Source organism: Poecilia reticulata, linkage group LG6 (genome assembly GCF_000633615.1).
Source record: "Poecilia reticulata strain Guanapo linkage group LG6, Guppy_female_1.0+MT, whole genome shotgun sequence".
Classification (NCBI taxonomy): domain Eukaryota; kingdom Metazoa; phylum Chordata; class Actinopteri; order Cyprinodontiformes; family Poeciliidae; genus Poecilia; species Poecilia reticulata.
This window is the reverse complement of record NC_024336.1, coordinates 16,731,337-16,754,156: the sequence shown is the minus strand read 5'-3', so window position 1 is coordinate 16,754,156 and position 22,820 is coordinate 16,731,337. Positions and strand designations below refer to the sequence as shown.

General features: G+C 38.7%; 2 protein-coding genes and 1 long non-coding RNA gene across 10 annotated transcripts in view; 2 read left to right on the top strand and 1 right to left on the bottom strand.

Moving 5' to 3' along the window:
- rassf7a (Ras association domain family member 7a) overlaps window positions 1-519 on the top strand; it is a 37,101-nt gene extending 36,582 nt beyond the window's left edge. For all 4 annotated transcript variants that reach the window (XM_008411530.2, XM_008411529.2, XM_008411527.2 and 1 more), the window contains one exon: window positions 214-519. In XM_008411530.2, coding sequence (XP_008409752.1) covers window positions 214-245 — 32 coding nt within the window. In that variant the 3' untranslated portion in view covers window positions 246-519. The remainder of the gene's footprint in view (window positions 1-213) is intronic.
- Window positions 520-2,368: 1,849 nt separating this feature from the next.
- Window positions 2,369-4,374, bottom strand: LOC108166380 (uncharacterized). The gene is made up of 2 exons (XR_001776731.1): window positions 4,185-4,374; window positions 2,369-3,802 (listed from the first exon to the last, which is right to left on the bottom strand). It is a non-coding gene; the product is annotated as an uncharacterized LOC108166380 (long non-coding RNA).
- Window positions 4,375-6,579: 2,205 nt separating this feature from the next.
- phrf1 (PHD and ring finger domains 1) overlaps window positions 6,580-22,820 on the top strand; it is a 94,758-nt gene continuing 78,517 nt past the window's right edge. For 2 of the 5 annotated variants that reach the window (XR_533921.2, XM_017305288.1), the window contains exons 1-16: window positions 6,580-6,664; window positions 8,042-8,170; window positions 8,273-8,392; window positions 8,566-8,762; window positions 8,855-8,938; window positions 9,035-9,168; window positions 9,271-9,362; window positions 10,065-10,243; window positions 10,495-10,627; window positions 10,769-10,890; window positions 11,016-11,209; window positions 11,367-11,489; window positions 12,119-12,273; window positions 13,908-15,795; window positions 16,319-17,484; window positions 17,607-17,683. Coding sequence is in view for 4 of the 5 variants with exons in the window: in XM_017305288.1 (XP_017160777.1) it covers window positions 8,083-8,170; window positions 8,273-8,392; window positions 8,566-8,762; window positions 8,855-8,938; window positions 9,035-9,168; window positions 9,271-9,362; window positions 10,065-10,243; window positions 10,495-10,627; window positions 10,769-10,890; window positions 11,016-11,209; window positions 11,367-11,489; window positions 12,119-12,273; window positions 13,908-15,795; window positions 16,319-17,484; window positions 17,607-17,683 (4,752 nt within the window). In the remaining variant the exon portion in view is untranslated. Of the gene's footprint in view, window positions 6,665-8,041; window positions 8,171-8,272; window positions 8,393-8,565; window positions 8,763-8,854; window positions 8,939-9,034; window positions 9,169-9,270; window positions 9,363-10,064; window positions 10,244-10,494; window positions 10,628-10,768; window positions 10,891-11,015; window positions 11,210-11,366; window positions 11,490-12,118; window positions 12,274-13,907; window positions 15,796-16,318; window positions 17,485-17,606; window positions 17,684-19,652; window positions 19,794-20,213; window positions 20,346-20,464; window positions 22,260-22,820 lie in introns of those variants that run through there. The other 3 variants (XM_008411519.2, XM_008411518.2, XM_008411517.2) reach the window with 3 other exon arrangements.

Genomic DNA, 22,820 nt, shown 5'->3' with positions numbered 1-22,820 from the left:
ACCTCAAGTAATACCCAAAATCTGTGGGCAAATGAATTAACCCAGAAACCGATCCCGTGTGAGACCGTATTCCCTGCAGGTGTGTGTGTGTGCCTGCAGGGAAGGATGGTTTCTAGCTGAAAATGTTTTACAACCCCTCATCCATCCCCTTAAAAAGAAGAAGAAGAAGAAAAAAAGGTATCATCATCCCCCACCTGTTTTTGTGTCTTGCAGTCCTGACATCCCGAGAGTCGTCATGGAGATAAAACACGGACAGCAGGGCCACGGGAAAAGTTGTTCACTTTTCTGTCACCGTCACTTCTTGTTTAACCCCTTTTGCTTCCTAACATTTCCATTCATTATTAATTTACCTTACAAGTACTTTATATAAATAAGAAAGATATATTTACAACGTTTTGCTACTGTAAACATTTCAAAGTATCTGTATGAAATGTAAAATAATTTAGGAACCTTTGACCAATAGAGATTATTACTATGACTGTGTATTTAAATAATAAAATGTGAATCATGTTTTAGATATCCTTTTGTCGAGTGATTTTTTTTTTTAAACCTCCATATGAAATTATAAGAAACTCTATTTGAAAACTGTGCATTTGAAATCCTTGCAGTAAGCAGTTGACTTACAGGTGTGCACTTGTGCCTTAATTTTTTTATTTTTAACCAAGAAAACCCTGAATAAGTGTGAAGTGCATTTGCTTTCAGGCCCCTTTAGGCCCTTGGTAACTCTGAAGGAACTGTGCAGAGCCACAATTTAGGTAGGAGACAAGATTACTGTTAATGATGCAGAAATCTGTCTTGTATAGAAGAGTTGTAAAGAGGAAATCACGTCTGAACAAAAGCCATAGGAAGTCTGGTTTAAGGTTTGCCACAAAGACTTCATAGTAAACAGGAGGAAGAAGGAGGCGTTCTTGTCAGGTAACTTTGTGGCATATATAATATGACGACACATTAAGCAGAAGAAAGGACGATCCTGGAAGGGAAACTGTTAGAAGCTGCAGAAGATTTGACATTGTGGCAGAGCTTCACCTTCCATGACATTGACCCTCAATATAAGGCCAGAGCTACAACAATTTAATTATATATAAGATATATAAGAATCTGTCTGCATTACAGCAGAATTGAGTTGAGAATCTGTTCACAGGTGCTCTTTCCAATCTGTCTCAGCCTGAGTTATTTTGCAAGGTCAAATGGACACAAGTTTCAGTGCAGGAGTTGAAGAAATACCCTAAAATACCTATCTGTAACTACATATTATTCAGTTTTTGTATTTGTATGATAATCCCAAGTATACTAAAAATCTAATAAATCTGTCCCGCTATACAGCTTATCTCCACAGTGATTATAAATCTTCGTGTTGCAGGATAAATACACATCCGCTAAGGTCCTGCTCGCCACTTTAGTCCTCCACCCAGTTGCTGTTTGTTTACCCTGGAGACCAAATTTGCTGTCTGTCACACTCTGAGTGACGTAGGCCTCCCCGTGTGCTCTGGCTGACCCCGGATTGATACCCTGTAGGCTTCTAAAAATACCCTCCTCTGCCATCCTGGGGCAGGTACATCAATTTTCAAGTCTTCTTTCTTCTCATCTTTGTCTTAAAATCATTCCCCGCCTCCGTATTTAAATGTTTGCAGCACATCACACCAAAAGYTTTGATACAATGATCCACTATGCAAAATTGGATTATAATGAGGAGATTTAGAACTGTCTGGCTTTGTAAGGGTTAGATAAGCTTCAAATCCTTGTTTTGTTCCCACTGTCTGGACAAGCCCAAAGCCGTGTGGTACACTAACGCCCTCTCGTGGACATGGAGAATTTTACACAGGTATATTAGTTTTACCACAAAACTGTTAAATTCATCATTTCCCACTGACTAACTCATTCAAATTGCTGATATTGAGGGATACAACAGAGCTAAATGCATTATTTGATCTTGCGCATAGATTAGAATTTTACTTTATTAAAAAGAGAAACTTTTCAACATTTCTCATTTAAAGTGTAACCCAGTCAGCTAAACTCCCATAACGATACAAAACCGGATTCTAAAGTTTTTTCGGAGTTCTGTGTGTTGGGAGTTTAAGCGTAACATTTTGTGTTATCTTTCTCTCACTGAAAACTGATCAAACTGAGCATCTGGAAGAACAATCTTGTCAATGAAGATGAGAGTGAGCGTCTGCACGTCCCATATCAGGATGACTTTGACAGGCAGCTCAAGTAAAAGAGCCTGTGAGACACACTCTTTTGTTTTTTTCCTCCGCGTCACAATGACTCTTCATGTACAGATGAGGTGGGAATAAAAAAAATAAAAAATACAAATCTTGTGAAGACATGCTCTACATGACAAGACAAATTGAGCAGCGATTAGGCAGCAAATGTTTAAGTCACAACTTTACTTCTCACTTTATGCGCATACAAATACACTTTATGCACAAACGATATGACGTTGCTCAGAAATTAAGTGAATATTCTTTTACATGAATTCAAAAGTCAGGAAAAAAAACTACATTCTGAAGTTAACTTCAGCGCTTTTGTGGAACAAGCATGGATGGCACCCTGGGCAAGCCCCCACCCCACACACAACCAAAGACAAAAAAACGTCATATATTAGAGCATTTGGATGGTCTTGACTGATACATTTTAAAGAGATTTAGATAGATTTTGTGAAAACTATACTCTTTTACATAAATCAATATATCATCAGTGGTCTTTATTTGGAGAATTCAGATAAGATGGGGAAACAAGAGTAAAAACTTCCAGCGAAGCTCCTGAGGTCAGGAGTTGAACCCCACATGGCTGTGCCGAAGCCTGACGGCTTCTTCAGATGGGTCCGCTCTACCGCTGCCCTCACAAAGTCTGCTTTAAAGAAACTGTACTTAGTGTAGATACAGTCCAGATTCGTGCATTTAGGCTGTGTCTCAAATTAGGCGAGTTCTCGTGCTATGGAAGTATTAAAAGCAGTGTTTTAAAATGAGTCCCCTCCCCAAAAACAAAAAAAAGAGTAAAGTTTTCACAAATCTCAAATTGGGCTGGCTGTATAGAATCAATGTTCAGAGCAAAAAAAAATAAAAAAATTCAATTTTCGGACTAAACAGTATTTTTATGTACCAGAATTGTTTAGTATTTCTTGTACTAAAGAAAATTATACCAAAAATTCCTGATGCATTAAAAAAAGAAAACACTGACATAGCCCTTTTATTACCACAGAATCATAAGACAAGAATTGGACATCAATCTAATTTTTGACAAAATAACTATTTTAACTGCATCGTCCTCTTCACACTCCACCCAGCCCTAGACGAAAACCCATTTCGCTCATATCAAAACCTTCCACTGATGTGACAATAACCTCGCCTTCTGGAGACCCAGAGACCCCAAACTTTTGTCATTGCTGAGAAGAAAACTGATCAATCCCACAATTATGAAAAAGAAACTGAAACGCAACTCACCAACAGCCACAACCGATGGCAAAGCAAAAAAGCCACCTGGGTCCTAAATAAGGTATGTCAGCACAGGAGGAAGTTCGCCTCAGTACAAGTGGAGACCACTGGGAGGGCATTCGAGTGGATCGGGCCTTTCCCAGCAGCGCACAGGACATGATAAAGAACAGCATGTACATATAGGTGTCAGCCTTGTCCGGCTGAAGCTGGTCTGGAGGCGAGGCGGAGTGAGCGGTATTCCCAAAAACCAGGTTAGCCGCTGTCACACGCACAGTGGAACTGGCAACTGGCACAATGTGCGTTAGTCAGTGGCTTACCTGCTTTTAGATCTCAGAGGTTATAGTGACAAGTGTTTCGCCTCACACACTCTGTAGAGCATAAACGAATCATCATTCATTGATGAATCAACTGGTCAAAAATAATCATTTCAAGTATGTAATGTCATACAACTGAATAAAACAAAAGACGTCTATGTTTTTTTTAAAAATTTATATATTCTATCTTCTCAACTGTGTAATAGTGATATCATCAGAGTGAAATGAGATTTGACTTCCTGTTGATGATCTATGGATCAGTCAGTACATTAACATATAGTTCACATCATGCTGTTTCTAAACGGTAAAAAGAAAGTTTCGTTCTCGCACATTGTTATAGTAAACACAAAATAAAGACATTTATAACAAAATTACACGGCGATTAATGTATCACATTTTATGACTGCATGTTCATTAAAAATGTAGCGGTACTTACCAATCCCAAGTTTTCTTTTAAGATATTTTTTAGTAAAAATAAAAAAAAAGTTGAATTCCTGCTCCATCGTTGTGATATTTAATATCCATATTTTCAAAATGATTTTTTTCTTTCATTATTAAAGGAATCTCAGCGCAAGATTAAAGTTGGCCGCATTTAGGCATATTCTAAAGCCTACACCGCCGCAGAAGTTCAGTTCACTTGCATTACCCCCGCTCTGCCCACTCCCATGCATCTGCAACCCGACCTGGTTATGCAAATGTACAGCGAACTGGCATCCCGCTCAGCCAATCCGAGGCCGCGCTACAGTCGCATGCCCCGCCTCTTGTTAGTAATTGACATATCTGGAGCTCGATGGGCGGGATGTTCAGGAACAAGCACGTTCAGTCGATTGTTCGAGTTGTAGTTGGGGTGCGGCGCGTTCAGTTCTGCACGTCGTACTTCAGGAATAAACCATTATTCTGTTAACAATTCCCTGCCCTGCTTCATATTAGTGAAGCAGCTCTTTACCATAGAGGTTCCTTTAACCTTAATTAAACGCCCTGTTAGGCGGCAGCAGCCATTCGAGCTGGTTTGAGTGGTTTTAAAGCCGTTTTGATTGCGAGCGGTCCGACCCCTCCGATGTGGAGTGGTTGAACTCGGCTTACTTTGTGTACTGTGTTGCCATGAGCGGAGTGTGGCTGTGCACGTACCAAGGATGCTGCATGACAGTCTGATCTGATGATGATGACGGAGAGGAAGGGAGGACAGGGAACACTCAATTATTTAAGGAATGAGAGCAGACATCATTAACACATTGTATAACATCATAGTAGTTTTGAAATGTACAAATAAAAATAACGCTCCAGTCATTTACACTTAAACGTCACAAGATCAACGTTAGGATATCTGACAGACGACGTGTAGAGACTGAGTAAAGTTTCAAGCAATTATTCTAAATAACTTTATTTTACATATTAATGATCTCTGTTAGGATATGTTTTTTTAAGGCTTTTGTTGGCTCTAGTGGCCTTTATTTGAAAGTAGTTTGACAGGAAAGCAGAGAGGGAAGACTTGTGGCAAATGTCACCTGGCATGAGGGCTAAGACCTCAATACATGGGTTGTGCTTTGCCCCGGCGCCACCACAGCACCCAGTCTGTTAGGATATGTCGACCCAATGCCAAACCAGGAAACCAGGAATACAGACTTTGTTATGTAACAGTTGATTTTTGTATTTTTTTTCAAGCCACTAGAGGGCGATTTATTCCATCCATCCATCAATCCATTTTTTTACACCCTTGTCCCTCAGTGGGGTTGGGAGGGTTGCTGGTGCCCATCTCCAGCTAGCGTACCGGGCGAGAGGTGGGATACACTCTGGACAGGTCGCCAGTCTGTCGCAGAGCAACACAGAGACACACAGGACACACAACAACGCATACACACACACACTCACACCTAGGGGCAATTTGGAGAGGCCACTTAACCTGACAGTCATGTTTTTGGACTGTGGGAGGAAACCGGAGTACCTGGAGAAAACCCACGCATGCACAGGGAGAACATGCAAACTCCATGCAGAAAGACCGGGGCCGGGAATCCAACCCAGAACCTTCTTGCTGCAAGGCAACAGCTCTACCAACTACACCACTGTGCAGCTTGGCGATTTATTCCGCTCTTTTAAAAAAAAGTATGTTCAAAGACTCAACATATGTACAGTTTGCCGGACATTTTTACTTTTAATATTACTGGTTTGGTAGGTATTGTCATTGACTAAAAAAGTTGGTTATTCCCATAGTTTAGGTTAGCATTCAGCTATTGATATTTTGTGTCAGCAATCTCAGGTTTTTGAGAGCCTATTCAAAAATGACCTTACATAATAGTTAAACATACTTAAGAGCTACTTACAATACTAAAACATAAGTGAAGGGTTTTTTGCTGCCAAATTTGTGTTTCCATCCTTTGCACCCTTGTTCAATGAACTTCATTGTACACCAATCACAATTTGCAGTTACAAGTGTGTTATTTTCAGAGAATGGTTTGCTCTATAGTACTTACCTTCCTTAATTGGATTTTCTTAAAACTGGCAAGTCATTATTAAACTTTATTAGCAGATGTGTGCACATAAATTCACAAAAAAGACTAAAAGCACACATGTGTTTCATGTTTATGTAATTTTTTTGTCTTTTTGCTGCTCAGGTAAATGTTCATTGTTTTTTTTCTGGGTATCATTTACAGTGCTTTGCTTTGTTTAACTTCTCTAAATCACACATAATTTGTTTTGAACTTTGTAACGCTAAACTCAACCAACAGTTTTAGAGCCGTGAATGCAGCATCTCTTCTGTTGATTCAGAAAATGAGGATCCTTTTAACGTGCACTGTCCCTTTAAGAATCCCATATGTCGAAGTTCACTCGGTAATTTCCGTCCTTAGCCAGCCGGTGGTGTCACTCACCAACAGTGGAGACTTCAAACCTATTTGAACATATCTTTCTCTACTGAATAGGGTAGGTTTAAAAATATAAATAAATGCTTCTGCGTGAAATTATAGGTACATGAAAGCAGGCTTAATGTTATGCAAAACGCTCCACACAATGACTGGTTTTAGCACAGAGTGTAAACGGGCTAGTGGTTAATGTTCGCTAATTTTAGCTACTCCGAGGCTAGCTGACAAGCTACACTGAAGCTAATTTTACTAGCTATCGTCATTTCTTGAAAAAAAAAAGACTAATATGAAATTTGGGCATCTTTTTTGTCATAAGATAAACATTGAATATCAATATGCACATTTCCGCTGTATATTTATTTTATGTGAAAACTGCTGAAAAATACTATTTTGTCATGAATTTTGTTCTTTGTTTACAAATGTAGCATTTGCATAATGCTGCTGTTGGTTAGCTATTAAACGTTAAGGAGTAATCTTCGGTAATAGTAATATTTAGAATGAAAAAGGTTACAATATTTGACTAGCCGATGAAGAGGGGATACAAGTTAAACAGTAACGGGTGAGGAATTAGATTTTGAAAGCTTTTTGCAGTTTTGTTTTTAACTGTCATAAATAGGTGGGAAGCCTTCAAATCAAGGAGTAAAAAAGAAAAAATGTCGTGACCTTTATGCAGGGCGATTTAAGATTAAAATCTAACTTTCGTTTTTGACGTTTTCTTTTCCTTTTGGTTACCTTTCCTGTGTAAATACAGAAGAATATATATTTCTATTTATCTCTCAGTGGGAGTATTCTTAGATTTTTACCAGTATAATCATAAAACTAAAACATGACATGTAAAATATATACATGATCTAGTGGAGACCAAAACACCAGACAGAAGAATTTTGTTTTCCAGTTTTTGGAGAAAGCAAAAATGATAAAGCATTCGAATAGAAATTAAGCTTGCTGCAATTTATCATATGATTAATTTATTTATTGTTTATTGTGACAGACCTAGATGGGGCTCGCTACAAGTACGGTTGCGCYGTCAGTGATATGATTCATCAATCATATCAAAGATGTGTAAAATTGTTTTTTGAACTGCTAGATATCGAACATTCTGTTCGATATCTGAAATTTACAACATTTAACAAGTTCCATGAATTCATTTTAATAACTGAAGACAACATTGTAATCTCAACATCCACATGAGCCCACTATGAACATATCAGCCACATAGCTGAGGTGAGCGTATGCCGCTCCCCCAGCTCAATATGAGTGACTTATCGAGTGTATGTGCTGGTGGATTTTCCACTTGAAACGGAGTGTAACTCCACCTACCTCACTTCAAACTACCTGACTGTCCAATTCCGAAGTATCATTCTGTCAGTTTCTCAAATTAGCGTCAGCATAGTAATGAAAAAAATCAACTGAGTTTTCATAATTTCTTCAATTTTAGGCATTAGAGAAGTTCCTGTGTTGTTGTTTCGATGGTCAGCCATGGATGAAGACGACAGCCAAGATGAGCTGATTAACCGCAGTTCATCTCACAGCAAAGGAAAAAGAGCTGCATTATGGGCCATCTCAGGTGATTTTTTTAAATGAGTTTAACTTCAATTCATTTCATATTCCTTGAGGTTTAATATCTATTGTTACTTCTTTAATTGAATTATCTCTATATGCATTATAGATGACTCAGATGATCTCGACGAGGAATCTGAAGAGGAAAACTCTGATAGTGGTGATGATGAAGAAGAGCATATTGCCAATGGAGAAGACGATGAGGACGAAGATAGTGAGGAAGAGGATGGTAATGGACACAGTGCTTGATCTTCTCTGTGGATATGGATGAGCTTTATGGCACAGCATACACACCCATGGTGTTTGAGGATTCTTCTTTCTGCTGAAGTTATTCCATTGTATCCTCTGTTAATACAGTTTTTGCTATGCTGTAAAAAAGGAATGGTGTTCTTTTTCTTCTAGATAATGAAGAGGAGGAAGATGCTAAGTCAGGGAAAGAAACCTTTGGGGGAAATTCTGCTGACTTTGCAGAGATGAGTTCAGACGAGGACAGAGAAAAGTGTCCCATCTGCCTGAACTCATTCAATAGCCAACCTGTTGCAACACCAGAGAACTGTGAGCACTACTTCTGTTTTGACTGCATCCTAGAATGGGCTAAGGTGAGTCTGAATTGGTTTCAACTCAGAGATAGAAAAAAAAAATCTATCTCTGAGTGAATTAATTAAAAAAATTAATTCACTTCCCCATTTAGAATGCAAACTCATGTCCTGTGGACCGCATTGTCTTTGACAACATATATCTGAGGAAATCTTATGGAGGAAAAGTAAAGAAAATTGTGAGTATGGCTCCTTGTACACAAACTTTGAAAAGTTAAATGACTGAGATTTTCCTTTAGTGTGATGTGGGCTAATTCCGCAAAGTGTGTGATCAGGTCACGGTTCAGAAGCCTGTGAAGGCAGGTCAGGAGGAAACGGTAGACTTGGACCTGGAGCAGACCAATTGTGAGGTGTGCGGGGGCAGTGACCGTGAGGACCGACTCTTGCTCTGCGACGGCTGTGATGCGGGGTGAGATGAGGTTTTTACCAAAGCATAGTGTTTTCAGCAGGTTTTCATCTGCCCCTTTTAAAAATGAATTGTTACGAGAGTTAAGCCTTACTTGTGTCCTAGGTATCACATGGAGTGCCTCACGCCTCCTCTTGATGCTGTTCCTGTTGAGGAATGGTTTTGTCCTGAGTGTGAGGCCAACAATCGCCAGTCAAGTAAGTCTTTAAGTTACCTTTCATGGTCACTTATTTTGCAAAAAGCAGTTATAGCAGTTTGTGGAAATGCATACACCTTCCATAATTCCTTACTTTACTAGGAATAAAGTAAGTGATATATATCAGTCTGGGAATAGTTACAAGGTAATTTCTAAGGCTTTTGGGGCTTCAGAGAACCACAGTGAGAGCCATTATCCACCAGTGGTGGAAACATGGAACAGTGATAAACTTTACCAGGAGTGGACGGCCAACCACAATTTCCTCAATTGATATTGGAGTAATGACAACTGGGGTAATTACCTGACTTTGACAGACAAGGTAAAGGCCTGATCTGGACTTTGACCAAGATCTGGTCCTAGTCAAGTCATGCTTGACTAAGCAAGACCTTAAAAAGGCTGTTCATATACGAAAATCTACCAATGTTGTTGAATTAGAAAAAATGTCTAAAGATGAGTGGGCCAAAATGATAGATATGTAGAATTTGGTGGAGGATCTGTGAGCCTAGTTCTTGTCAGGGCTCATAGTGTCGTGATTTTTTTGACATATCAGGAGATTTTAAATGCAAATCTGGGTCCTCTTTAATGTGCTCTGATTTTACCCTTCAATTCAAGGTAGGAATTTACTTGCTACAGCATGAGAGTTTGAAAGAAGGAAAAATTGTGAAGAGAGTTCATCAGTCTCTGTGAATATGTGTTTTTTTAGGAGGTTCAGCTGAGGAGATCAGTGACACAGACAGCCTGTTCTCTACTCCCCGTCCAGCTACCAGTAGGTCTCGAACTCACACCACTGGTCCCACCAGGGCTATCGCCCGAACGCAACAGAGTGAGAGAGTTCGAGCCAACGTCAACCGACATCGCATAACCCAGGCACGCACGTCGCAGGTTTGGCATGATGCTTTTGTCTTGGCAAATATCCTAACTCATGCAAAGCATTTGTGTGGTGTTAAACTGTAATGCACTTGCTGTGCTCTCATCTGGTTGAAACTAACTGGTGACTCCAGCTTAGTAAGTTCTGTGTTTGGATAAGATTCAATTAAAACATTTAAAGTTAGGGCATGCACTGAAATTGGTTTTTTCATGACATCAGGCTTTGAAAGCATTGCAGCAGAGTAATGCAAACACACCTTTTGTAGTTGGCTCCAACATATCTGATTCAGTCGACTTGGCTAGATGAAACCATTAATGCTGTGGTTGCTGGACTCAACACCGCTGTGTATGTACGGGACATCACTCCTCGGGCGCCATCGAGTCGGAGACGCAAAACTGGTAAGTAAGACAGTAAATGCTCTCCAAGTGTCTAAGTCAGTCAAGTCAGCAAAGTAGGCAAAATTTGAAGAAGAAAAGGTTTTGGACGGGTTTTTGTCGTCAGTGGTCGTAGGCAATGATGAGCCTTGTTTGATTTGGTAGGAAAACGTAGGAAGGTGAGAAGAAACAAGACATCTACTAAGGGGAAAAATTGTCAAGCAGAAAACACAGGAGTCAAAAGGAGAAAACGAAGAGCAAGGAAGAGCAAATCTAGGAAAAAAGCTGTAAGTGTTTCAACATCCGTATTGATGTGTTTCTCTTCATTTATAAAGCATAAGTAAAATTATTTCCCGTGTCGTCAATGTTTGAGGTCTTTTTCTGAAGTTATGTATGTTTTTTTCCCCATTAGATTGAAAGAAAGGTAGCCACTCCAAGAAGCCGTATTGCCAGTAATCTAGGAATTGTAAAGGATAAGAAGAGCTCTTCACTTCCAACAGTATACCGACCATCAGAGAACACTTTGAGTAGCATGCGTGCCGACATTGGAGCTGCATCACTCTCCATCTATGGAGATCCATTTGATCTGGACCCATTTACTGACCAGTAAGGAGACATAGTACTGTTTTATCATGTAAAATGCTTTGTGTTTACTTTACTTGACAGTGCCAGGACTTATTGTTACACAGCACACATGTGATGAGGCATTTTGGTTTAATACGTATATCATAATAATTTTGATGTATGGTCTTTGTTTGACCAGTGAAGAGGTTGAAGAGCAAGCCCAGGTTACATCGCTGTTGGAGGCAAAAAGGCGAGGGATCTCTCGATCTGCTCTTCGCTCTCATCAACCTGTGGCTCGTCCAGTCACTGCAGGCCTCTCCAGGTAGCACACAGTTTTTGTCTTTAGTAACTTTGAATTTTAGAGGTAACTCTGCATCTGCAGTTCCAGTTCAGTCCTCGAAAAAACACATTTCTATTCCTTTTGAGATGTGTTTTCTTTTGCTTGTTGTGAATGTACTCCTTTGGCAGTCTGTCAGTAGGTGGCAGTAGAACACCAAACTTAGCTAGACAAAACCCACAAATGGTTATGCACTGATATAAAATAAAAATAAATTTTTACAATTTTTGTTGATTTTAATCAATGACCTAAGTTTAAGCCACAGTTTTAGAACGATTCATCTTATTCTAATCTAAGCTTCCTGGGCTGGAACTGATTTAGGCTCAGGTGCCTACTGCTGTTAGGACAATACCAAATCAGAATCCAGCATCAATGTTTTCAAGACTGTTGACTACACAGATGGTAAAAACAAACTTCTGTAAGAGCATTTCTGATAAAAATGGTTCTCATATGAAAACTATGAAATGTTGAATGGGAAAATTGATAGAAACACTGTAAAGTGGAAGTAGGTTTTTAAAAAATATGTGTAACTAATACAATTTTTCGGCCGTTTGTGATTTCAATATGGATTTATCTGTATTTCTAATTGAATCTTATTTGTGGCTCTCTACTAGGAGAGGTGTGGACGTCGCTCACTCGGCGGGTGTTGTGGAGGCTGCTCCTGTCCCTGATCTACTGGGAAGCATCCTGTCTGGACAGAGCATGCTCCTGATGGACAGTTCTGATGTCGTCATTAGTCGAGATGGTTCTCTTAAAGCTTCAAAGCCAAGTAAGTCTGGCTTGCGTGTTTCTAAAAACAGCAAAATATAAATGCGCTCTACCTGTTTCTTTTGTAAAATATTTTCATCAAAACATATTTGAAAATTATTTTCACAGCTTTTGTTGTCCACACAAGTTGGCCTGTCATGATAACAAATTTTGCTGAACGATAAATTGCGGCAGAAGTTATTGTGATAAATGATAGTATTGTTGTTTTGAGACCATTTATAAGTAATATAACGGTAATGGCAAAATAAAATGCAAGAAGATATTATCAAAAATCAGTAAACTTTAAATTCTAATGAACATTTAACACCAGAACTGGAAGACATGTTAAATATCCAAGATAAATAAATAAAACAAAAAACAAAATGAATTTTGAAGTCTTTCTAATCAAAATTGTTCTTCAGAAAAAGTGCTATTTGAGACCAAAGCACCAAACTGAAGACTTTTATCATCCAGTTCTTGGTAGAAAGAGAGAACAATGGAAATTATTGAATTTGTTTTAATCATGCGATTAATTGATTTATTGATTATTGTGACAGGCCTACACACAAACTAACATTTTAATACTAATGTGTTATTTTCAGATTAGGTTTTCATAAATCATTGGAGAAATACACAGGCATAGTTTTGTGCTGTATATGGAAACCTCTGTCTTCCTAAAGTCTCCATATATTACAGCCAATTATCCCCAGAATCAGACAAACAGTGATTTAAAACAATTCCTGAAACACTTTCCTCCATTTCTCTAACCAGCTGCCAGGCTATGTGTTCTACATTGACCATTGAAAATAGTTCACAAAACCCACGTTATAAATTTGCCACTCAGCGTTCTGCAACATATACAGCAATTCTATTACTATACACAGATGATATCAATGCATCAATGCTGGATCTAAAATTGAAATGGAACGAGACATGTAATTTTTTCAAATTTTATACTATTTTTTGTTCATGTTGATGATGTCTGAATTCATGTTGATGATGTCTGAATTCTGCAAGTGGTTTATTATGTTCCTGGGTGTCATCATCTTGTACAGATCTTTGAAATGTGGGTGTGCATTTCTCTATTTGACAGATTCTGATACTTTTTGTCTGAACTTAGCAGATTATTGATTTGCAGACAGAATAAAAAGGATTGTTTACTGGCTTCAGTTCTGTATTTCCTGTAGCTTTTAGGATTAATTAATAAAGTAGAAACAGATTAGTTGTTCTTTTGAACGTCACTCCTGACTAAAACAAGAACAATTACCCATATTTCCAGTTCGGTCTTATTATATTTGACAATCTAAAATAAGAGCCTTCTTATATTTATTGCCACAGTCAAAACACACCTAACAGCTGTTTTGTGTTTTGATGTTTTTAAATTTTTTGTTGACCTGTTGATTTCTTTTTGTGGATTAGAGAAAAGACAAAAATGTGTTATTTAGATTATTCAACAATTGAACAATTACACAGTCTCTGTGCTTACCTGTTGCACAAAATTGGCGGAGTTAATCACATTTATTCAAACATGACAATGTATATTGATGTGCCTAAAATAACTTTTATTTTTGTCTTAACCATCACAAAGAAACCCCGTCTTAAGTTCAAAAAACATAAACCATGTGGTTTTTCTTTTGTAAATATTTTCTATTGCAGTGATCCAACCTACCCCAGTTCCAAGCAGCAGGAACACCAGTAGTTCAAGTGATACCAGCGCCCTCAACAGTCCAGGGTGTTCGTACAATTTAGGAGACAACTCTGCATCTCTGCACCACAATGGGAGTCCACCAGGATCCTCACCTACCTCTGTGAATGGACTGTTGACACCAAGCTCATCTCATTTACCCTCCTTCATGCCCCCCTCTGCCAACCACTACCAACCGAGGCCACATTCTGACATAACCTCTGGAGTGAATCCAAGTTTGCCTTCTCGTGCAAACAGACCAGTAGCAGCCAATGGCATGAGAGCCCTAACAGAAACGCCTTCTTCATCTGCTCACCCCATTCAGGTTTCCAACTTTGGGGACAAAGGAACAACTCTGTCGCTGTCCCAACCTAAGAAAGCTCCCGTTAAACCCACGTGGGTAGATGTGTCTGTGCTTCCTCGCATACCGAAGATAAAAAGAGAGAATAGTAGCGTCACAAATGACAGTGCAGGTCATGGTGGCATTTCTGACAGTAGTAGAGGAAGTAGAAATTCTGCTGGAGCTGACGATGGTTCTGGGTTGCCTAAAAGTGGCATGAACAGCCTTTCTGGGGACAAAGGAAGGCGACAGAGTGTTGATAAGCAGAAGGGCCACTCTGATGGCCATAAGAACAGGCCGGAAAGAGCTGGCTCATCATCAGCATTCTCAAATTCCTTCGCTTCCTCTTCCTCCACCACTCCTGCAAGCCAGACTCAGCATGCGTCATTTTCTTCATCTTCGTCTGTAAGTTTTCGCATCAATTCCAGTGGGAACTCCTGGCACGCCAGGCGGCTCAGCATAACGTCGCCCTCTTCAGCCGGAAGCAACATAAAAGAACAGTGGAGGGAAAAAGAAGAGGAAGCAAAAAAGAAGCAAATGCACAAAGACAAGAAAACACTTCTGGCATCTTGTACAGTCACCAAGGAACAAGACAATATTTACGATCCTTTTAATCCCACGCTATCTGATTCGAGTAGCTCGAGCGACGAAGCCGAGCCCACAAGCCTGAACTTCAGCTCTCAATTTGGCACTAACAGAGGGAAACCTTCTACTTTAGGAAGCAACAAGGGTTCAGTGCCAAGACGTTGGGATGCAGTTCAGGTGAAAACTGAATCAGAGGAGACAGAGTTTTCACAGGAAATACCCAGGAGCTTGCAGCTTACTGTAACACCAGAAATAATATTTCCCGCAGATAGTATCAAAGTTGAAAAGAAATCCGATTTAGCCGAAGTTAAGCAGGAGAAGCAAAAGTTATTCATTGATACTGTCATTAAAGAAGAACCAAGTTCAGATGAATATGAAAGTTCTGATGACAGGGTTCTAAGTGAGAGTGAGGTAAAAAGTGAGAGTGCAGACACCACATCACTTTCTCATCAGCATATTAAACACATAAAAGCCGAGGAAAATACTCAGCAGAACAGTGGACTTAATGCCGAAACTTCCAGTAGATCTTTTCTCAACTACAGGGATGATTCATCGCCTTCCTGCTCGGGTTCCATCTCAAAGAAACTGATTGAAGAGACTAAATCGGATGATTCACCAACCTGTGCCAGTACACTGATGGGAGACTTGGGCCATAGGAAGCAAACCTCCAAAACGTCAAAGGATCAACATCCCAGTAGCTCAGAGACAGACAGAGGCAGAAGAGAAGACCTTCACGCCTTGAATAAGGAAGGCAAAAAGAAGGAAAGGGAAAAAGCCAGAGAGAAAGACAGGAGCTCAAGGCGATCAATATCAAGAGAAAGAAGGAGGGCACACTCGACCTCTGACAGCTCCCAGCCCAACTCACCAGACAGAGCTTACAGGAAGAGGAGGCGGTCCCGATCACGGTCCAGAGACAAAACGAGGAGGCGATCCAGGTGAGTGGAAAGCTGTTCAAGCTGTAGAGCACAGTGGCTGTCAAAAGGGAAGATATTGCTGTTAAAATGTCAAACTTTTGTGATGCAAAAAAAAATTGTACACCATCATAAATCACTTTAAAACTTTCCACATGTAATATATGAAGGTTATTATAAATAAAAATACATTTGTTTGAATGACAAAAAAATAATATTCAGCTAGGAATAAAAAAACAAAACTAAATCAGAAATTAAATTTTACTTCAGTCATAAGTAATAAGATGCATGTTAAGTTGGTTTTAATTATTATCAAATCCAGATTGCAAAAAGAAAATGAGACACTTATTGAAATAAGAAACACAAATTCGCTCAATTATTTGATAGTATGATTTATCTTGCTCTCATTTTTAACATCACAAACACCGGGCATTTTAACAGGGCACAGGTACATGTTTGAAAGCCACTGGTGACCTTTTGTTTGATCACTTTTTGTGTTTTAAATCTGTTATAGATCACATAGGAATTTTGTCATTTTGTTCTGTAGATCTTGTTCGAGCTCTAGCAGCAGAGAGCGCTCAAAGATGAAGAAGAATAAAGGAAAGGAGCGAAATGAGCACACAGAGAAAAGCAGAGTGTGCAAGGACAGAAGACGGGGTCGATCACGTTCCAAATCAAGGTCCAAGTCACGGTCTAGATCCAGATCGAGGTCTAAGGATCGTAAGCGTCGCTTATCTCGTTCAAGATCTCGGTCTAGGGAAAGGAGGAAAGATTGCGCCAGGCAACATGCAACAGTCTCATCCAGAGACAAAGTGGATTCAAGAGCTAAAGATGGGAGACAAAGGACTAACACCGGCTCAAGAGAGCGAAGGAAAGATGAAGGATCGACCAGAAGTACAGACAAAACTTCAGCTTCACATGTTTCCTCCTCGAAAGGAACAAATCTCCCACTGGAAAGAAAAAAGGAGAAGGAACTTACACAAAGAAGCATAGAGAAGAACAAATGTGCCGGAGTGAAAAAACAAGAGTTGCCTTCCTGTTCTTTTGTTTCTCAGGTAAAAGATGAAGACAAAAACTTTGAAAGAAGAGATATCCCAGCTAAAGAAATCCCAGTGGAATTAAAAAAAAAAAAGGAAATCAAAAAAGAAAAACCACAACCCGTGGATATGTTTGAAGATTGTCCCATTGGTAAAGAAATTAAAAGTGAAGAAAAGGATAAACCTTCTTTGTCAGTGTCCCAGAGCGATGATGAGATAATGGAGGATCAGAACAAGACAGAGTTGTATGATACAACCATAATCAAATCCGAGGCAAGTCCTACACAGGACTGCCCCTCACCGCCTGTCTCCTCACCTCCTACCCTGTCCACTGAAGACCCCCGCCATGACTCAGTATGTCAGTTTCAGCTAAGTTCATTAGAGTCTGACAAACAACAAAACACAACAGGGGCGGCGGACTCTATAATACCGGAACCTTCAGAGTCTGACGATGATTTTAATGTGGATGTAATGCTGGACAATCTCGATCACGTCAAATCGGAGCCAGGAGAGGGTAGCGGTGCACGCGCTGACGAGGAGAAAGAAGCTGTGGAGGAGAAGGAAGAGGGGGAACCGACGTCAGCCGCAGCGGGATCAAAGTCCAAGACTCAAGTGAAGCGCGTCACCTGGAACATACAGGAGCCAGAGGGACCTCAGCCAGAGAAATCTCCAAGCAGTAAGTGTTGTCATCAGATTGTTTCACTTCATTTTCATTCATATTTTTTATAATGTGAGTGAAAGTTTAGAGATTTGTTCTCTATTTCAATCTCCGGCCTTGTGTTCGTTTTACTTCCACAGAGCTAGCGCTGTATAAGTTGAAGTTGAAGCAGGAAGGATCTCGCAAACCCCCTTTGCCTGTCCAGGCATCCACTCAGGTCAGAATGAGCTGTTTCATAGCGTTTGTTTGCTTTTCAGCATGCATTTGTGCAACATAATATTAGTGATGGCATGCAGGTGGCAGTGTGTACCTCAAGGCTGTCTCTGGAAAAAGTCACATGGTTGAAACTGAAACTGATTCTGAAGCATTTTCATATGAAACGAAACTAGATCTTTGTCTCTACGAAACCTTTCACCACTCATTTAAAACACTGCTGTTATGGTCTTGTTTTGATGTTTGTTAATGAATGTCAGATTGTGTTTCCACGCATGATAAATAGTTTATATAAATACACAATGTCTTTACACTATAAAGTAACAATAGAAACGGCAAATTCAGACCATCTGTACAAAAATTATCCTGCAATGCAAAGGTATGTTCTCTTAAAACAATTAATATGAAGTTCAATTAAGTGCAAATTGCTTTCAAAYCTCCTGGCCATTGTAATAAAGTTAACATTCTTAAAGCATGGAGTAACTAAATAATAACAGGTTTGACTCATGCTCCTTAGCCAAACACAGACATAATTACCGCCGGACCTTTAGAATCATAATCACTTGAATAGAACCTTTCTGACTTGACATAAATGACCTCCAACATCACAAGCAATACACACTAATGTAAATAGATTCAAGCAGCGATATGAAACAAAGTCAGAAATATCTCAATCTATAATAGATTATAAAACAATTTCTATAGCCTTGGGTGTCAATCATATCATAATGGATAATAGAACATCTACAGTGGTATGAAAAGTGTTTGCCTCTTTTCTAATTTGCAATTTGTTTGCACAATTGTCACACCTCAGTATTTCAGAACATCAAACCAATTTAAATATTAGCCAAAGACAACACAAGTAAAGATCAAATACAGTTTGTAAATGAGAAAATAAATAAAAACCTACATAGTCCTGTGTGAGAGAGATTTCAACCAACACTTAATAATTTGCTGAGCCACCATTAGCAGCAACAACAGATATCAAGAGTTTGCAATAGCTTGCAATGAGTCTTTTGCAGCACTGTGGAGGAAATTTGGCCCATTGCAGAATTATTCCAATGCAGCTGTAATGACCATAATGTCTCCATTACGGTTCATTGTAGGCGTGAATATTGACAGGACCCTGGGCTGCCATTGTTGCTCCAATGATGTTGTTTGCGGCTGCAGCAATGGAAAATCTCCAAGTTATGATTTTGATGAACTCAAATAAACCCAAATATTATCGTTGGTCCAAACATAGTCTAGATTAGCAGATGATTTTGCACACATAAAAGAAATTTATTCTTTTAAATAAATTTCTTTATTTAAAAGAAAATTATAATCGCAGAATACAATGCATATCACATCAGACTACTATTATGTAGATCCGATGTAAACTGACCAGAACTAAGCTTTAAACTTTAACAGAGTTGGGGCTGAATCATTTCTCTCTTCTTCGTTGCTGCCTGTTCCCCAGACAGACGAGTGTCTTACAGAGCTACGAGATCACGGTCATTCCCCTCCCAAAGTTCATTCATGTGCTCCTGGCGCTGCTTGTGATTAAACTCCCATCCTGTCGGATGACTGCAATCATGCTCAAATCCTCCCCTATGGATGAATACAAACAGTTGTGTAAAGAACAATGGGGCAAAGTAATACTACTACAAACTCTTGATGGCACTAATTTCCACCAAGCAATTGAGCAACACCAAGGAGTTGCTGTGTTTAGTTTGGCAGGAATCCGTTTTCACTCTAATGCAGGAGGATTTAGATAGCAGTTTGTCTCTATAAATAAAATCATTGTTGAAAACCATTTTGTACATATTATTATTGACTGACGCTAAAAGGCATTTGATCTGACATTTAGATGTGCCAAAAAAAAAAAAACCCAGAATGATTGTGTAAGGGGGAATAACTTTGAATGGTGCTGTGCAGGACTTTCCCTTTTGATTTTGCATATTAGGTTAAATTAATAATTCATACTTTTACAGAGCACTGTGTGTGACTCCTCAAAGAAAAGTGTTGCTGGTTTACTGACTGCTAATTCCAGCTCGGGAGGCCTCAACCCTGCGGAGTTATCAATCACTGAGCAGAGAGAAGCAGAAGAAGGGGATTTGTCAAGGAAAGACAAGGTGAAAATGGCTTTTATTCATTTTAGCTCTCAAATAAGGTTATTAAAGAGACTTTTTTTTATTCACTTAGATTTTTTTGTTCATCTTAAGCACATTTACTTTAACTTTTTTTTCTCAACATAATTTTATTAAGTTTGTTTTCTATTAAAAATGCAAAAAACCCACCTGACCCAGCTAGCAAAAATGAGCAAAAAATTTACTGTACAAGGACCTTGAGACATTTCTTCTTCCTGATACCGATCACTACTGAGCTGGATGTGTCCCGTTGGTGCAACAGGCATATCACTGAGTCAAAGAATTGAATAATACTATCTAGATTGCGATCAGTAGTTTAAGGAGTTGATATTACCTGCCTAGTAAACTGAAATAAATATAAAAACGTCTGAGGTTGTAACATAAGCAGTGCTTTATTCCTACCAACAGTATCTGAAAAAGCTGCACATGCAGGAGAGAGCTGTTGAAGAAGTGAAGTTAGCCATCAAGCCTTTCTACCAAAGGAGAGACATCAACAAGGACGAGTACAAAGAGATTCTGCGTAAAGCTGTTCAAAAGGTGAGTCAAAAATAAATGTAAAACTCCTTTTGAAAAGAATACTTTGCAATTCAATATAATCAACTCTAGTTTTTTTTAAAGGGATTCTTATACAATTATCTTTTATTTCTGGTCATAAGGTGTGCCACAGCAAAAGTGGGGAAATCAACCCAGTGAAAGTGGGAAATCTGATCAAGGCGTATGTGGAAAAATACAAACATGCAAGGAAACAAAAAAAAGGAGACGATTCAGCAAAGGCACCTGAGGATCAGAGTGAGCCAATAAAACTATCTGACAGTCCATAAGGAACCATAAACGCTCATCGACACTCACATCCCCAGCTTTGTGTTCTATATCTCAAGCAACCCCAAAAGAGTAAACTGAAATGAATACTCAGTTATGGAATAGTTTCTTAAATGTTTGTTTAATGTATGTATTACGTTCTTTAAAAGTGACTTGAATTACTCATTTGTGTCTTCATCTTGGGTCGTCTCTGACTGAAAGTGATTGTTTTGTGTTGTGCAGCTGAGAAACATTAAAATGGAGCATTATTCAGTTTTGCCTTAAAGAGGCAAAACTTCAAGATCATCCCATGGAAATATAAATCAGGTAGCCTTCTCCTTTATCTGCCATTTCACTCTGAGGATCCAGTTTTTTTCTTCATGTTGTCTATGGGTGTTATTTTTTTTCTATAGAGAAAATGAGTTATTTATAAGTGGCAAAACTAAATGTCTATCTTCAAGTGGTGAAATTATGCAGCTCATGCATATTCATGACGTTTGTCACATTACGAAAAGACACTAATATGCAATTTTGTAGAAAAATAAATGACCTGAATCTCAAAAGGGTTTGAGATTCAGTTGTAAATAGTTGAGTTTTGATATAAATACTAAAGGGATTCTTCCATCCGTTTTACCTGTTGTGAATAATTGCCGTCTTTGAATTTTTTCTTTTTTTCTTTTTTAAATAGAGGATATTTAAGTTTTGTAATTGAAAGCCAGTGTTGTGTCTTCCACGTCTAACTCTACTAAATGTAGTTGAATGAAGGAAAACTGTATACAAGGTTTTGTAACATTTGTTCATTTTTTTGTTTTGGTGGGTTTGGAGGCCATAGGGGGTAACACCAGGCCTACGGTTTGTTTCAGTCCGTAACAGAAATATAGGAAATCAGTTTTTAGAGTCAGGTTTTTTTTGTCATCAGTTGTAATAAAAAGAACAATTTATTTGAATGAACAATACTTCATTTGTCTATTTATTTAAATTTTTAACTAGTTGACAGCATTTTCACAAGGCATAATATGGATGTAATAGTTAGAACGACTATTTCAACCTTCCGTTTCTTTCTAAATGTTTGTCCACTTTTTATGTAAGCCTACTGCTTTCATGTCTTGTATTTCCTTTAATATCTTTGTTTCATTTGGAGCTGTTTGTGCTCTGTGTTCAGTAATTATTGACTAAGTTTATTGGCATTGATGTATTTGTTGGTGAGGTCAGCTTATACACCTTCGCACATGTTGTAAATATTTGTCACTAGAGGTGCAGCTGAAGTACACATGCCTTTTGCTAGCAACATTACGGTTTTAACCCTCCTGCAGCAGATAAAGGCTTACTGTATTTGTTCTACACTTAGTTTGTCTCAGTCTTAACTTTGCTTTTTCTTTTTAAAAATATTCACAGCAAATCACATTTTGAATTGTTGCATCTACTGTTCATTAGTTGCTTACTGTAAAGATTTACTGGCTGGGTTGTTGAACTTTGTTTTTACAACCTGTGTATATAGGCTTCATAAAGCCAAGGACCGGGAATATGGAAGATGCTAAAAGAAAAGGTGCTCCTCCTTATCTGAATGTTTTTGATTTCTGTTCAGTTAACTTGATTGAAAAGGCTGTGTGATTTTCAAATGGGACACAAATAAAACTGTGTAATTTAAAAAATTTACAATTTTTTTGGTCATTTTAAGTTCCAGTACCTGCTCACAGTGCATGCCATGTTATTACTGCTGGTCATATTATTGTGGTCTGAAGCAGTACAATCAGAAGAAGCCAACACTTTGTCCCATTTCATACTTTGCTCCTCATTCTTAGAGCGAGGGGTATGGCATCCTAAGTGCTTCTGTGGTGCAGAGTGGCTTTCTATCCCTTAAAAAACACCTACATTTGCAAATGAATCTATAAAGATTAATATTTATCCAGTTTTCATATTTTTACTGGCACAACCACCGTTTTAAAGTGTAGATTCAACTACAGAGTTTGATAGCTTAAAATTCATTTTAAAATATGAAGGAAAAGACCAAAAATTGCATATGACCCAAATACTCAGAGCCACCTTTGGTCTACCAGAATCAGTACCTGAACTGAACCAGTACCACATCTGAACAAGATAAAGTGACCTCACTAGGTCAGATACAGGTCTTCCTGTTGCTCTGGTGTTTTCCTTACCTTGGTCTCTCTCAACTTCAGAGATGGTCAAGTCTCTAGACAAAAAAGTCTGAACGTC